At 36.9% G+C, this 16757-nt stretch overlaps 1 protein-coding gene and 1 long non-coding RNA gene across 6 annotated transcripts in view; one reads left to right on the top strand and one right to left on the bottom strand.

Moving 5' to 3' along the window:
- Nucleotides 1-2046: 2046 nt before the first annotated feature.
- Nucleotides 2047-16757, bottom strand: part of LOC106050624 (uncharacterized) — a 61517-nt gene continuing 46806 nt past the window's right edge. For all 4 annotated transcript variants that reach the window (XM_056017200.1, XM_056017201.1, XM_056017202.1 and 1 more), the window contains one exon: nt 2047-2754. In XM_056017200.1, the coding sequence (XP_055873175.1) occupies nt 2388-2754 (367 nt within the window). In that variant the 3' untranslated portion in view covers nt 2047-2387. The remainder of the gene's footprint in view (nt 2755-16757) is intronic.
- On the top strand, nt 7737-15864 carry LOC129923940 (uncharacterized). 2 transcript variants are annotated; one of them, XR_008775898.1, is made up of 4 exons: nt 7737-7902; nt 14004-14104; nt 14453-14521; nt 14884-15864. It is a non-coding gene; the product is annotated as an uncharacterized LOC129923940 (long non-coding RNA). The 2 variants fall into 2 exon arrangements; XR_008775897.1 differs by lacking the exon at nt 7737-7902 and having other exon boundaries at nt 13642-14104.

Raw genomic sequence — 16757 nt, 5'->3', positions numbered from 1 at the left:
TTTTTGTTTCTCTCCCGTTGTCGTAATGAAAAACAAAAAAACACCTGAGACACCAAAGGGAGACAAAAGCAGCTAAACGATCTGTCAGACTTGTGTTTTCAGTTGTGTGCCCTTAGTAAGTTCAATCGAATGAAGTTTATTGGAACATAAAATAGCGTACATCTTTATTTTCAAATACAATTCTTACTATTCGGCTACACTTTAGTCATGGGTGGGAATGTAAAGTTCTGTTGTAGTCTGAAATTCAAATCAAATTTTTATTCATTTATGGTACGCTAAAATATCTCATATGTTTTATTACCACAGTGGGCATAGAACGTCTCGTTACTCATGCGAATGCAGTGGGTGCCATCCTCATTCGAGTATAAAGTACGAAATCATTTAAAGAACAATAGATTATGGTTTATTTATCTTGTTTTGTTTTTAATATAAAGTCAACAATCTGTCAAAAGTGGCTTGGTATTGATGACAGATGGAAATAATTTTTTTTTTAAATTTTAATTACAATTTTAAAACGTGTAAAAACTGGGTGTCAGACAGTTTTTTGCTCACTGTTAGACTGTCGTCTGTTCACTGTTAGACTGTCGTCTGTTCACTGTTAGACTGTCGTCTGTTCACTGTTAGACTGTCGTCTGCTCACTGTTAGACTGTCGTCTGCTCACTGTTAGACTGTCGTTTGCTCACTGTTAGCTGTCGTCTGCTCACTGTTAAATTGTCGTCTGCTCATTGTTAGACTGTCGTCTGCTCACTGTTAGACTGTCGTTTGCTCACTGTTAGCTGTCGTCTGCTCACTGTTACACTGTCGTTTGCTCACTGTTAGCTGTCGTCTGCTCACTGTTAAATTGTCGTCTGCTCACTGTTAGACTGTCGTCTGCTCACTGTTAGACTGTCGTTTGCTCACTGTTAGCTGTCGTCTGCTCACTGTTAGACTGTCGTTTGCTCACTGTTAGCTGTCGTCTGCTCACTGTTAAATTGTCATCTGCTCACTGTTAGACTGTCGTTTGCTCACTGTTAGCTGTCGTCTGCTCACTGTTAGACTGTCGTTTGCTCACTGTTAGCTGTCGTCTGCTCACTGTTAAATTGTCATCTGCTCACTGTTAGACTGTCGTTTGCTCACTGTTAGCTGTCGTCTGCTCACTGTTAGACTGTCGTTTGCTCACTGTTAGCTGTCGTCTGCTCACTGTTAAATTGTCGTCTGCTCACTGTTAGACTGTCGTCTGCTCACTGTTAGACTGTCGTCTGCTCACTGTGAAACTGTCGTCTGTTCACTGTTGGACGATGTGGGCACATCGGTTGTCCCCGCTTAGAGTCCTCGTCAGAGTGTATCTATGTTTCGTTGAAGTTTCTTTATCGTCTGTCGGTAACTATTTGAGCTTCAGTGATGTGCTACTGAGTTACACGCCAGGTTGTTGTTGTTTAAAATCATTTCTTTCTGCACTAAAAGCTTCAATCGTCATCTATGTTCTATACGTCAGAAAAAATTAAATATGACTTTAAAAAAATATTCAGTGTTGTGTTTGATGTGGTTTTTTTAGGCATATTTTCACAATTAAATTCATTGACATCTATATCCTGAAAGAGTTTTTTTCTATCACACTTTCTCTCTCTCTCTCTCTCTCTCTCTCTCCCTCTCTCTCTCTCAGACCAATCGTTATAGATTACCTTAACACTGACCTGCAACGTCGCAACCCGTGGGCAGGGGAGACCAAAAGCTCACAAGTCTGTGTGACGTGGCAACGAACTATTGGTCTCCACTGCCCACAGGTTGCGACGACACAAATCGGTGTTCAGGACTTCTATAACGTATCGTCTCACTCTCGCCCTCTATCACCCCCATCGCTCTATCCCTCTCTCTCTCTCTCTCCCTCCCTTTCTCTCTCTCTCCCTCCCTATCCCACTTTCTCTCTGCCTCTTTCTTTCTCCCTCTCTCTCTCTCCTCTCTCTCTCTCCCTCCCTCTACCACTTTCTCACTCTCTCTTTCTCTCCCTCCCTCTCCCTGTTTCACTTTCATCTTTCTTATTGATAAAAATAAAAGACGAATTAAAAATGTTACAATTTCTTAAAACTTCTTCACATGCCATGTAGCAGTGGCTACCTCGACAGGAACAAATAACTGTTGACTATAATCTTCCGACTGATTATTACTCTTGCTCATTGTCACTTAATAATCTTATTTCATCATGACAAAATGGTGGGTAAATCACACGGACTAGTCCAAGTCTCCATCGATCTTCAAACCCATGCCCACTCAGATAACAAAGTGTTGTATGCCACTCTGCCACACACTCCGTTTCCAAAGTCAATACAAAGTTTGTGTACAACGTCAATGGCCTCCATGTTTATTTGTTGCTAAGGCGTAGAGTACGTCACGTCACTATCATTTCCGTCTAGACCCGAGTCTGGGATTGATAGCCCTTTAATGGGACAGTTCTGGGCGTCTTGATCACCGAAGTCAGAACCTTGTTGTTGAACGACACCTGTCTGCTGGGCTGAGGTTTAGGAGACCTCTCTGAGTTCCCGACGTCGATGTTACCGAAACCGTCTGCGGTGGATGAGTTGGCGTTTGGCAGCGTGTTTGTGGACCGCTGAGGTAGCGGGCCGGATGCTTCGGTTCTGAGCTGGGAACGACTCTGGGCAAGACTTTTGTTGGCGATGGATCGGCTTTGTGATCCAGAAATTGCGCCTCGAGAGTTCGATTGCCCTGTGACAGAAATGGCGTTCATGATCACCATATCTTCTTGAGTACTCCGAAAACTGAAAATTGAACAAAAAAACGTGGGAATAATTTCATATTTATCTACAACATGGTTTTAACGTACAACAAACTGTAAAAAAATGTAAATTCTTACATTAGGTTTGTTCAGTGTCATTGTATCAAAAAAAAAAAAAGAATTTATTACTATTATGCAAACTTCAGTGGCGTCACTAGGTAGATGAAGATGTGCGGTCGCACTGGATCACATGGATCAACCATAGGCTAACAACAAGTAGTTAAATGACAACTTAAGCCATTTGAAAAAGTTCACCATCATAACGGCTTAAAAATAATTAGGCATTACTTCTTTTTTATTACACTAGGTCGCAATTAGGTTTGCGTAGCGATTTGAAGCACTGCATTCATCCTTAATCTTTGAAATCGAAGACATTGCCATTTACACCAATGGATTCAGGATTTCCTGATTGGGGGGGGGGAACAATCTGTAATAACACATCTCTCCAAATCAACATCAATTAAAGTAAACACCAATTACATTTAATTCATGCACAAACGTTATTCTATTTACAGATCATTACATAATATATAGAATAATGTAAACCACAAAAGATAATGACATTTAAGAATTAGAAGACTTTGAGAAATGAAACAAGGTTACAAAGATAGTTTGTGTGGAAACACCAACTAAAAATCAGTCCTCGAGTGGTCTACCTAGAGTCTTCAACAGGATTCCAACATATATATATTCATTTAGCGTACACTTAAATTTTTAAAAATATAATTATTAACCTTATCCATATATTCAAAATTAATAATATGTAACATGTAATAATCTGTAATAAAGATAAACTAATTTTTTTTAATTTTTCTTACAAAATTAGATAAATTGGCAACACGAAAAAAAAATAATTCTTGACCTACTTTAAGCTACAGTTGTGTACAAATGACTTAACAAGACTTTTCCCTCGCAAGTAGAAATTAATATTTCCATGGTCATTTGTCATACAAACTAGACATAGATCTAGCTAGATCTAAATCTAGATTCAAGTCTATGTCTAGGTCTAGAACTAGATATAGAATCTTGATATAGAATCTACCATATATAGACTAGTACACGTATGAGTTTACACGTTCAATCTTAAAATTACTAGACCTAGGCCAATGTTATGATCAATGTTATGTTATGATACTCCTTCTTCCCTAGTGCTTACTCCTTCTTCCCTAGTGCTATTAGAGCATGGAATGGGTTGCCTGAGCTAGCCAGGAAAACCAGTGAGTTGGCAGAATTTAAGTCATTGGTTAATATGCATGACTAAATGCATGACGAGTAGGACGTAATCAACTTCTTTTTTGAAGTAACGTCTGTATTATATAAGATAAGATCATGAATAGTAGGCCTTTTGTTACCGGGTAATGGGGTACCATGCTGTTCGTATCCGATTCATTAATAATGTGATACTCATAGACTTGTATATACTATATCTAGACGGGAAATGGAGATTTTTTAACACTACGAAAAATGTTGTGAAAATTTTTTAGAAAGTTAAATCAAGGCGTTGTTTTAAAAGTAGTTAAAAGAAATAAAGAATTATTTTCAACCCTAACCTATGTAACATATAATTTAATTTTTAGATCTAGATCTAGCATGGAACTATACCAGTGGTCTTCAACCTTTTTTGGCCTACCGCCCCCTTTTCGAATTTTTTCTTTCAAAACATCCGCCAGCGCCCCCTCTAAGAAAAACAGTTATAAAGAAGCCTGAGAAGGCCAATTTGAACAAAATATCATCTATCCTATTAATTTGTATGCTGTCAATAACACTTATCCCGCTTGGGAGACGACCGCATGCCAAAGGCGATTGTTGTGAACTCCTTAGCCTATGACTGATGAGCTTTGAGGAGGACTGAGTTACAGAGGTGCCTCCTCCCCCGTGAGCACTATAAAGATTTATTCAGGCGCCATTTCGCTCTCACTGGCATAGAGGAAAGTACCTGGCAGCATTCTCTTGCAGCAGATAGCCTCTGAGAGAAACAGTTCGAGAGCTCTTACAAAAACTGCGGGACAAACATTTGATACACAAAGAAAAGCCAGCATACAACGGCTTTGTCTGCATAAAATTCGGGAAAATATGTAGGTCGCAGTTGGGTTTGCGTAGTTATGTGAAACACTGGACTCAGCCGTAATCTTCGGAATTAAAGGCAAAAACAGCCATAATATTATCATTATGCAAAAATTATGTCAAATAATTTACAGGGATTACACACAAAAATTAATTGTAAGGACTTTCTTTAAAATCATAAGAATACTCTCCGTTTAATTTTTTGAATATTTAGGTTTAATTGTAAATTTAGTTTTATTTTTTAATATAAATATTATTATTGCTGAATTCACTACAAAATGATATTAAGCTAATGGTAACCTTGTGCCTCTTGCAGTCTGACAATATTAAACATTTCAAGCTTTAAGTTAGCCAAGGCAAGGCGAAGGTCTTCTCTATTGGTTACATCCAGTCTATTTCTTTGCTTATTCATTAACTTTGTTACGCACTAAATCTAGGTTAACCATGTATGTTTACTGAAAAGCTAAAACATAATTCCAATTTTGACCAAAGCTTTGGGATTTTACTGAAACATTTCAATGCAGCCACATCTCTGTTGTGCCTCCAGGGGCGTAGCTAGGAATTTCCATCGTTTTGGGGCCAAGGTGCTTGACATCTTTGGGGGCCGCTGCATTTTGCGTAATATTTAATTTAATTAATTAAAAAAGCACTAATTTGCGCCCCCCCTTTAAATGGGGCCCGGTGGATTTTCAAATTTCCCCCCTCCCCCCTCCCTATTATATAGCTACGTCACTGTGTGCCTCCTATGTTTACATTCTTTTTACTGAAGACATAGTTTTGTAAATCTATTTTTTTCATGCAACTCAATTTGAACGCCAGTAACACATGTTTAATAATTGTAATTTATATATATATATATATATTTTAATTTTAGAATCGAATCTTAATTTCTTCATAGAGCATTTTTATGTGAATTGCATAGATATCGGTGTCCTTGGACAGTAATTCATTTGTCAACAAACAAGTTATGTGAGATTGTAAAACTCTTTGAAGTAGATTTAATATCTCGATAAAAGAGAAAATGAGATTATCAGTAAAAGTCAATCTCTTTCCGAGCAGTCGGAGGTTCGTTTCATTCATTTGTGTTAGATGCCTACCATGTAAAACAAATTTTTTTTTTAGCCTGCTTTAAGTCATCGCCAACCGTTGAATCTTCCCGTTTCTCAAAAAAAAAAAATTATTTAAGAGCTTAAAAAAACGAGCCATAAAATTAACAAACCCCTTTCGAAATTCAGCGAACTTCAGTTTACAACAAGAGTCTAACACCTTTTTCATCATTTGTTTCACAAAACTGTTGAAAGATGCGCTTATTTTCAGCACGGGTTTGTATTTTATTTACAGTTTTATAATTAGATTCAAATAGAAATGAAATTGCGGGCTAAACTTTTCTTGTCTATCATAACTCACAATGTGAATAGTGAATAGATCTGTTCTTTATTCTATATTACCTATGAAGTCATTGTAGCGTCCAACCACTGATGGTTTCCTATATGTCCTCATAAGCTACATAACTAGACAATTTTGAAATAATATTTCATCTCTAACAGAAAAAAAGTGTTTTTGTGTTACATATGTTTTAAATAAATTTAGTTTTAATCAATTTTTCAACAATATCATAAGAATTTTTAAAAGTTATGCATTTTTCTAAGAAGCCATTAAAAAATATCCTGCTTTGCCGTTTTTTGTTTTTATAATTGTTTTAATTGTAGAATTTTATAATTGTTCATGAATATTCTTTAATTATTTTTGGATATATCGCTATATGTTCGTGAAGCCGACTTGGTTTCATAACCTCATCTGAAAATGCCATCAAAGTAGAACTTACTTTTTTTTCTAGTGGCAATTCACTAAATCTCAAGGAAATATTACATGACATACCAGTGAGTTTTCGTAACAACATCTTATCAATGTTTTTTGTTTTTAAAAAAGTTAAATTATTCTATTAAATGTTACCTTTAATGTTTTTTGCAATTAATATTTTAATATCAATATATTAAAATATCTAGATATAATCTAAAAGGCGTATTACCTAGTTTGTTGATCAAATCTTAAACGTTTATACGCGCGAGATCCAAGGACAATAAATACTCTCAAAGTATAACAAAAGAGTAAGAATTTAAAAATAGAAAATGGGATTCCCGCACTCAATTTCTAATGCTGTTTCTGTTCTTAAATTAGAAGCAAGTTAACTATAATTTGTCTATATTTAGTTTCACAGCTTTAATGTTGAAGAATTTTTAAATTTGTTTTGTTTCAGAGCACCTTTAGTTTCTTCTTTTCGCCTTTATGCCCAGCGCCCCCTTACCGCCCCATTTTGTGCCCAGCGCCCCCCTACCGCCCCTTTGGCTCTCAGCGCCCCCCAAAATCTCCAAAACGCCCCCTAGGGGGCGATATCGCCCCCGATGAAGACCACTGAACTATACTAATGGAACACCAGCTTCGAGATTTTATGATCAGAGTGCCGTCGCGCATCTTTTTTCGCGCACCATACCAATTTGAAAAATCGATGAGGATGCCAAAGAAGAAATTTACTCCGAGAGCCACTTGGATTGACCTTCATTGAGAGTAAAACTTCCCCACACTATATTTTATTAGATCTGTAAAAACTTTATCCATTTTCTGACTATCTGATAAAATAGATACAATTTCCCTGAATAATGGATCGTCACAAAAGATTTTTTTTTTAAGGCCACTTCATTAAAATAGGTGTTTCCAGTACTTCCTCATTTGGGTATTTTACACAAAATCTGGATTTTTTTTTATGTACATGTCATTTTTATCATCTGTCCCGCGCAACCAAACCATCCACTTTTCCCGGTCACCAATGTTCTTAACAAGATAGAGAGGCTGGTCCATTATTTGCGTAGTCCAGCCAGCTTTTTTTTTTTACAACCTTTTTATCGTTCTCTCTCATGAAGGATATGTTTTGAAAATTAGTCTTACAAAATACAATTCCAAACCAACTCATGCAGTTATCGTCTTTTCACAGTATTGAGGAGTCATCCTTTTTGCTAGCCAGAGTGTTAATTGGCAAAAGTGAAAAATTCATTTTCTTTAATTTTTTAAAGTAAATATTCATAACTATATCTTTTATATAATAATATATTTTTAAAATAATAATCTTTTATATAGACATGCTTTAATAGATCTAATAAATGATTAACTCGGACCTACCAATATGGGTATATAAATACTTAAATCTGGGTATTTAAAATTTCGAATGCGAATTTAAAAAAAACCGAACTTATATTGATCTAGATCTCTTGTATAATATCTAGAATAAAATAGATCTACAACACCTAGGCCTAGACTAAAGTTAAAGACTAAGGTCTAGATTTATTTAACGATTTTAAAAAAATCAATATATCTAATATAGACAGTCTATTTTATCTAGATCTAGACCATACATGAGATCAATAATTGTCAATATGAATATTTATAGATCAAATCTAGTGAACTAGTGACTCTAGTCTAGATCTATCGATCATCTATGATCTAGTCTGTCTATAGCTATACTTACTATTTTACACTTTTACAGTATATGAGTATACTAATACGAGTCATACTGGCTATAATACTATAGTATAGACACTATAGTTAGTATAGTTAATACTTTTTAATAGTAGATCTATATTCTATAATCTATCAATTCTATCTAAATTAAATTCTAAATCTAGACTTCACTTTCACATCACATTCAGTCATTCACACGATATTTGATACAGACAGTGAATGAAACGAATGCAGTAGTTATACTGATTATATTTAAAGTGACGATACTACTTATAGATCTACCAGTTGATAAACATTATCATCATAGATAATAATCAACATCTATAATCATAGTGACCTTTATTTAGTCAATATAGTCAAGTCATCTGTCAATATCTGTCCAATGGCTGTGTGAAGCGTCTAGTGTGGTAGCTTAACTTGTTGCCACCGCTGGCTAGCATTTGTGAAAGGGGAGCAACTTTGTAAGTCTCTCTTGCCAGTACATAGCCTCTCCACAGCAAGTCCTATGCAGTACCTCCTCGTGGTGGCAGATGGAAACTGAGGCTGCGAAGCCTCAGGCTAAACTGCAAGGGTCTCGGAGGAGGTTTGGCCCCAAGATGTGAGGCAGGCATGGCCCGTCGGCGTGCGGACACGCCCTGTTGCCCACAAACCAAACCCCTAGCTATAGGTCAATAGCCGCACTGCCTTGTGTGTGTGTCCCTGTAAGGTCTAAGGCTAAGGGAGTAAACCCTAACAGAAAATCCGGTCCTGGAGCCCCGTAGGTGGGGGGACAGTAGTAAGACTACTGCTCTCTGGCAAACTCCTGCAGCCACCTGTCCCCAAATTGTGATGGCTCGCCATCCCTTTGGACCCGGTCAGTATGGAAGAGAGGCGGGTGCTGACGTGTGGGCAGCCCAGCACTCGCAAATTTACCGCCCAGGCTTTCCCCCAGCAATGGAGAGGTCACTCCATCTCTGACAGTAATGTCTTTGAAAAAACACGGAGAGTGGTAGTTACCGGTGATAAGTTCCTAGCCGATTGGCGTAAGCTGGAACGCCAGGGACCACTCTTGACGGTAGGAGGGGCTTTTTAGCCTCACTGGATAGCTACTGCCTGCCTTAAGCCGAGCAGCCCTCGGACAATAAAGTGCTATCCCGCCACAGCTTGCCGCACCACTGGGTGCTTGGTGCTAAGACAAAATCAAAAAGCAAGCTGCTCACCCGCACCTGCAAATAAAATGAAAAGAAAACCCTCAACATTAATGCGTTTAGCAAGCTGGAACATACGGACAATGTGTCCTGGCTTCAATACTGACCCTGAACTCGTCACCGACATGCGACAAACAGCTATCATCGACAGAGAACTCAGCAGACTAAACATTGATGTGGCCTGCCTGCAAGAAACCAGACTGGCAGACAGTGGATCTCTTACAGAAAGCAACTATACTTTCTACTGGCAAGGAAAACCAGAACAAAGCCCTAGAATACATGGCGTCGGCTTTGCAATAAGAAACAGTCTCGTCCCCTGCATTGCAATGTTTCCCATTGGCAATGAAAGAGTAGCACACATGAAATTTGCATCACCGCAAGGAAAAGTTAATATAATCTGTGCTTACTCACCAACCCTTGCTGCACCAGAAGAGGACAAAGACAGATTCTTTCAAGCTCTAGAGGACGTAATTAAAAGTATTCCAAAGTCCGAGCACCTCTATATAAATGGAGACTTTAATGCCCGTGTTGGTGATGGAAATGATGCATGGCCAAAATGCTTGGGACCTCATGGTGTTGGCAAAATAAATGACAATGGCCAAAGGCTACTTGAGTTCTGTAGCTCTCATGAACTGTGTGTAACAAATACATTCTTCTCTGGCAAGGAACGCCATAAAGTCTCTTGGCAGCACCCACGCTCAAAAAGGTGGCACCAGCTTGACCTCTGCATCACCCGAAGGATGGATCTGAAAAGTGTCATCCACACCCGTTCATACCATAGTGCGGACTGCAACTCAGACCATTCACTAGTGCTAAGCAAAATCAAACTACTTCTCAAGAAGGCTTACACTTCCACTCAACCCAGAACTAGGCGAATTAACGTCAACCATGTAGGTGACCCAGAGAAGTGTGCACTCTTTGGCGAGCTCCTGAACAGTTCAATCCCCTCGTTAAGTGATGAAAAAGACATCTCGATCAGATGGGAGAAATTAAGAGACGTAATCTACAGTTCGGCAATCACCGCCTTTGGGCCTCAAAAACACAAAAATGTAGACTGGTTTGAGGCGAATCTAGCACATATGGAACCTTGCATCGAGAAAAAACGATCTGCACACCTCGCTCACAAGACAAAGCCTAATCCAAAATCTCTGGAGGCCTTCAAAAGTGCTAATAAAGAGGCAAAACAAATGGCTAGAAAATGTGCTAACAACTTCTGGAGGGATACCTGCAACAGAATCCAAGACAGTCTCCACTCAGGAAATAGCAAAGCTCTATTTGATATCATTAAAGCGGCCCTGGGTCCAGCAGTGTCTAAGCCTGCCCCCCTTCTATCCAAATCAGGAGAAAAAATTACAGATCAAACCAAGCAGCTAGAACGATGGACAGAACACTACCTCGAAGTCTATGCCACACAGAATACAGTAGACGATGTCGCCCTGGCTTCTCTACCAGATCTTCCAGTACTGGAATGCCTAGATGAGCTTCCGAGCCTTAGTGACCTCAAAAAAGCCATTAACTGCTTAAAAAATAGAAAATCTCCTGGGAGTGATGGTATCCCAGTGGAAGTAGTGAAAGTCAACGAATCACTCCTGCTCCCTGAACTCTATATTCTCCTCTGCCGCTGTTGGGAAACAGGTCATGTCCCACAGGACATGCGTGACGCAACTATAGTCACAATATACAAGAACAAAGGGGATCGGAGTGATTGCAACAACTATAGGGGTATCTCTCTCCTCAGTATAGTGGGCAAGATCTTTGCTAGAGTGGCACTATCCAGGCTGCAAGTGATAGCTTCTAGAGTCTACCCAGAGTCTCAGTGTGGATTCAGGAGTGGTAGGTCCACTATAGACATGATATCTTCTCTACGACTACTGCAGGAGAAATTCAGAGAGAGAGACAGACCCCTTTACATTGTTTTTGTCGATCTGACTAAAGCTTTTGACATGGTCAGCAGAAGTGGCCTTTTCAAACTCCTGAGGAAAATAGGTTGCCCTCCCAAACTACTGAAGTTAATTGAATGTTTTCACGAGGAAACTAAATGTACTGTCAAATTCAATGGAGCCCAATCAGCACCTTTTGAGGTTTGCAGTGGTGTCAAGCAGGGATGTGTGCTCGCACCTACTCTGTTTGGCATATTCTTCTCCTGTCTACTGCATTATGCGTACAGCGACATAAACGAAGGTGTGTTTCTCCATACAAGATCCTCTGGAAAACTATTTAATGTATCAAGGCTGCGGGCAAAAACCAAGGTTAGGAAGCTACTCGTCAGGGAACTCCTGTATGCTGATGATGCAGCTATTGTGGCTGATTCTGATATTCAGCTACAGTCCATGGTTGACAAACTATCTGCTGCTTGCCAGAAGTTCGGCTTAAACATCAGTCAAAGCAAGACTAAGATACTTGTCCAAAACACAAACACTGCACCTCAAGTAAGCATTAATGGCCAACCACTAGAAATTGTTGATCACTTTTGTTACCTTGGCTCCATCATATTCAACAACACTCTACTGGATAAAGACATAAACAACAGGATAGCCAAGGCAATGGCCACCATGTCACGGTTGCAGAAAAGAGTCTGGGACAACATATTGCTGACTAGCAGTACTAAAGCCCTAGTCTACCGGACCTGTGTGTTGAGCACCTTGCTGTACGGAAGTGAAACATGGTCAACCTACTCATGGCAGGAAAAAAAGCTGAATGTCTTCCACCTCCGATGCCTAAGGCGGATCTTTAAAATAAGGTGGCAAGATAAGATAACAAATGAGGAAGTGCTACATAGAGCAGGATGCCAGGACATCCGCTCTGTTATCAGCAGCAGACGCCTTGGCTGGCTTGGCCACGTTCGTAGAATGCCAGTAGGTCGACTTCCACAGGACATCCTGTATGGCGATCTAATTGAAGGCAGGAGAGCCGCTGGTCGCCCACTTTTACGTTATACGGATGTATGCAAACGCGACATGAAGCTCTTCAAAATCGACACTGGCAACTGGGAAGAGGTGGCACTGGACAGATCCACATGGAGAGAGAGCATAAAGGAAGGGTCACAGATTGCAGATGTCATACACAACAGAAGCAGAAAGAAGGGTGAAAATGCAATGGCGCCTGGTGATTTTATATGCCCAACCTGTGATCGCAGCTGTGTATCAAGGATTGGCCTCTTTAGTCACACAAGAAGTTGCAAAGGGAAAAGATCGTCTCACGAGACGTAAAATGCCACAGAGAGTCAAGTCAAGGTAGTGGAACGTAAACTCGAAGGTTTAATACAATACGGTATGAGTCTATGAGTTAGTATAAGATCTAATTATTTTGTTACTTTGTATGTGACAGTATGTCGATGTCTCGATTAAAATAATTAATATCACCAGCCATATCATTTTAAATATTTAAAAAGTAGACATAGATTTTTATTATATTATAAATAGATAGATTAGATCTACATATAATTTTACAAACTTTATAAATGATTGATTTTATTTTTATTGATAAGCCTTCTAGACTAGATCTAGCATCTCTAGCTAGACTCTAAATGTAGATTGTAGATCTTTGAATTGGATCGATATTCACCTTCCTAAATTGTCTCTAAAGTCTATAGCTGATTTGAGAGGGCCAACGAGGCAAGACGAGTCTATTAGTACTCTGTCTCTTGATCTATCTAGTAGGCCTACTAAGCTAGTGCATTAGCCATAGTGTAGTCAAATCTTGACAACTAGTCTTCTAGATCTAAGCTTCTAGAATAATTAGATCTAGATCCAGTTTAGATTTAGAGTGTATAAAAGCTTTTACTACCTAAAATACTAAATCTACTGATCTAAATTCTAGATATATAGATCAAGTTCAGATTAGGATATAAAAATATTCCACTAGCTAAAATTCTAAATCTACTGATCTATACTTAATATGTTAGATATTATGACATCTATCTACAAAAATTATTATTAAGATATAATTATAGATTCTAGACTAGTTATATATGTACATAAAATATATAAATAAAAGATAAAATTTATGCAGGCCTAGGTCCCATAAATTTATAATTGATCCAGATCTATCAGTAAAAGTTACCTTCGATTGGCAATTTTACCCAATCTTATCTATACAAGACAATTTATAATCCATGCCTTGCCTACACCCCATATATATTAGTTTCCATTCCATGCCATACCCAGGAGTTCATGAAATAATAAATGATGTGGTGTCAAGTTGGATCTATCCCCTGAAATTCAGTACTTTAATATAAAACTCACATATCTAGTTAATTATTTGCTGACACTCTGATAAACTTGGACTTGTGTGATACATATATGTTTCTTATCAGATTTAATTAATGAAGTTTAGGTGCATTTTAACCAGTAATAAGGCTACAAAAGTAGCATCAGGTGTATTCTAACCATTGGTATTTTTCCTGGCAACATTTCTATTCTAGTCTGTGATAAATTATAAATAAAAAAAAATGTTTGTAATGTTTCAGTTATTAACAAGTAGAACCATGGCAACTGATGATGTACCAGAATGGCTCAAGTATCATACTTATACTATTTCTACTCTCTGGGCATCCATTCAATATTTAATGTAAGTACTACTATACAATTTTTATTTTAGTTATCTAATAGATGTTTATGAATTGTGTGATTTTCATGGTCAAGCAACATCCAAATATCTGGGATGGAATTTAACATTTTTCTCTAAGTTTTTTTTTTTTTTTTATAACACTCTTAAGCACATTCATCTTTCATGAATGCCTAATATACCTTGGCTCTTGTGCAGGCCATTCCTTTACAACAAACTGTTAGTTGAAATTAGGCAAAATTGTCTGATAATTTGTATGTTTGATACAACGTTTTCAATTTAATAATATTATTTTTTAATTGTAATGTTTTCAAAAGAAATTAACCAATATGCCTAATTGTATAATTACAGTTATGTTTGGAAATGCAAGAAAAAGGCATGCATTCCTGAAAAGTCAATGATTGGTTGCACCTCTTAAAGGTAAGGTACTGCAATTTTTCCCATGTACTTTTCTCATAAGCTGAAGTACTTGTATTTTTGAAAAACTAGTTTTCCATGAAAATGTAAATCATAATATATGTTATAGTTGCTTTTAGATTAGTTCAATGTGCATCAAATTAACTGAACATCTGCCTTCACCTATAGTAATAATTCATAACTATTAAGGTCAGGGCCATGTCTACACATTAATGCAGTAGCTCCTTTTAGGTACAGACTATTTTTAGAATGGCAAAATTATATAACTATAATTAATAACATATATACGTTTAGCATGGTCAACACATATGTCACAAATATTTTTTAATTTTTTTTTAAATCCTTTTATTTATTTTTATAACTAGATAACTTTCTGTTATGAGAAAAGATGAGATTCTTGGACTCCTGCATAGCACCACCAGAAAGGAAAATCCCATCATGTTGCAAAATAAAAGTCTTGGACCAATTTTAATTTAAGATATATATATTATACTGTAAGCTGTATACATATTTATGTATATCCTGTCATTCAGCCAATAGGTTTGGATTTAGTATTTCTTTAAATCTGTTTGATATTGTACTTGAAAACTATTAATCTGAGCCCCATTAAAACAAGAGGGAGTGCAGTGGATGAGTGGTAAGGGAAATTTTACTTTTTTAAAATTAAAATAAGAATCTAACAAAAGTAAACATATAAAATATGGTGCATTCTCCTTAACACTAAAACCTGGTGCAAAGGTTTAAAATGTTGGCAAAAAAAAAGCAACATCAATTAAATATTCTTAATTCCCTTTGCAAAACTTACTGAGAAGAACATGCATGTTGTTCCCTCATAAGTTTCTTGACAGAGGAAATCTTGTTTATATTAGATTTGAATTAAGCAAATTAAGAAAAAAATTATAATCATTATTTCAAATGGTTGTATCTAAACCTTATGAATTATTTTTCAGTTATAAGTATATTGAAATGAATGGATAATCATGAAATTGTTAAATAATTGCTGCTATCATTCCATTGACTAGAGAACCATAATTTTTTTTTTAATTAATTTCAAAATTAATTAATTAATTAATTTTCAAGCAGAGTTCACATAGATCTTGAGTGAAATTTTTCTTCTTTTGACTAATGCTTCAATTTTATTGTATCATTAGTTTTTTTATTTTTATTACCCAGAATATTTTAAAAATGAGTACACTATTTTCATGTAATAATGTAACTTGGTATTCACACATCAAAATACGCTATAATCTTTAGGCCATATAGATTTGTATAAATATAAATTAACTTGCTTAAATACATTGTAAATGTATATTGTTTGGATAAGAATAAAGTTTTTCTGTAGACAATTATTGTTCAAGATTTGTTGATGCTCCTGCTTAATAAATTATATACACAGGTCATTAGTTTTAACACACTACTGACACAAGAAAAACTGGTCGCCCCCACTTCCATTACATAGATGTAATAAAACGTGACCTCAAATCAGTGAACATCAATACTGACAATTGGGAAGACATAGCTTTAGACCGCAACAGATGGAGAGACAGTGACCAAGAAAGCTATGGACAGTGAAAGTACATAGGTCTCAGCTCAGGAAGAAAAACGTAAGATCCGAAAAATGGCCAGCTCCTCTACCACCGAAGCAAAAACCACCTTAACCTGTGCTATCTGTGGATGGGAGTGTCTCTCCGAAATAGGGCTCCACAGCCACATGAGGAAGTGTGCTCTGAGATGAAACCTTAGTCTTTCTATTTCTACGACTGAAGGAGGCCAATGATGATGATACAGGTCATTAGTTTTAAAACGTCTGATAATAAATGACAGTACAAGTTATTGAATGAAAATTTGTCATTATTTCAGGTGCTTTAGGCCTACATCAATGTGAGGTACCAGTACTTTGATTGTGTCATTTAACAATTTAAAGCAACATTTTGAAATGAATAGTGTGTAGAATTGACAGTAAATACATTTAAGTGATGGGCTGTGATCTGCATGAATGAATTTGTGTTTTTGATCTTTACTTCAAGTAAATGTTAATGAACAATTAATTTTTAATGAATAAATAATTTAAAAATAAATACAAAGAAACCATAAACATCTACTTTATTTTAATAATTTTTTTTCATCAGAACAGAATTTCCAACTTTGCATTCTTAAAATAAAATATAATTTATTTAGAGTAGAGTCAGAACACAAAATTATAGTTTTGAAATTAAGTAAATTAAGCTAAGCTGTGATC

The sequence above is a fragment of the Biomphalaria glabrata genome, chromosome 18 (assembly GCF_947242115.1).
Source record: "Biomphalaria glabrata chromosome 18, xgBioGlab47.1, whole genome shotgun sequence".
NCBI lineage: Eukaryota > Metazoa > Mollusca > Gastropoda > Planorbidae > Biomphalaria > Biomphalaria glabrata.
The sequence above is the reverse complement of the archived record's forward strand: the minus strand, read 5'-3'. Positions and strand labels throughout refer to the sequence as shown.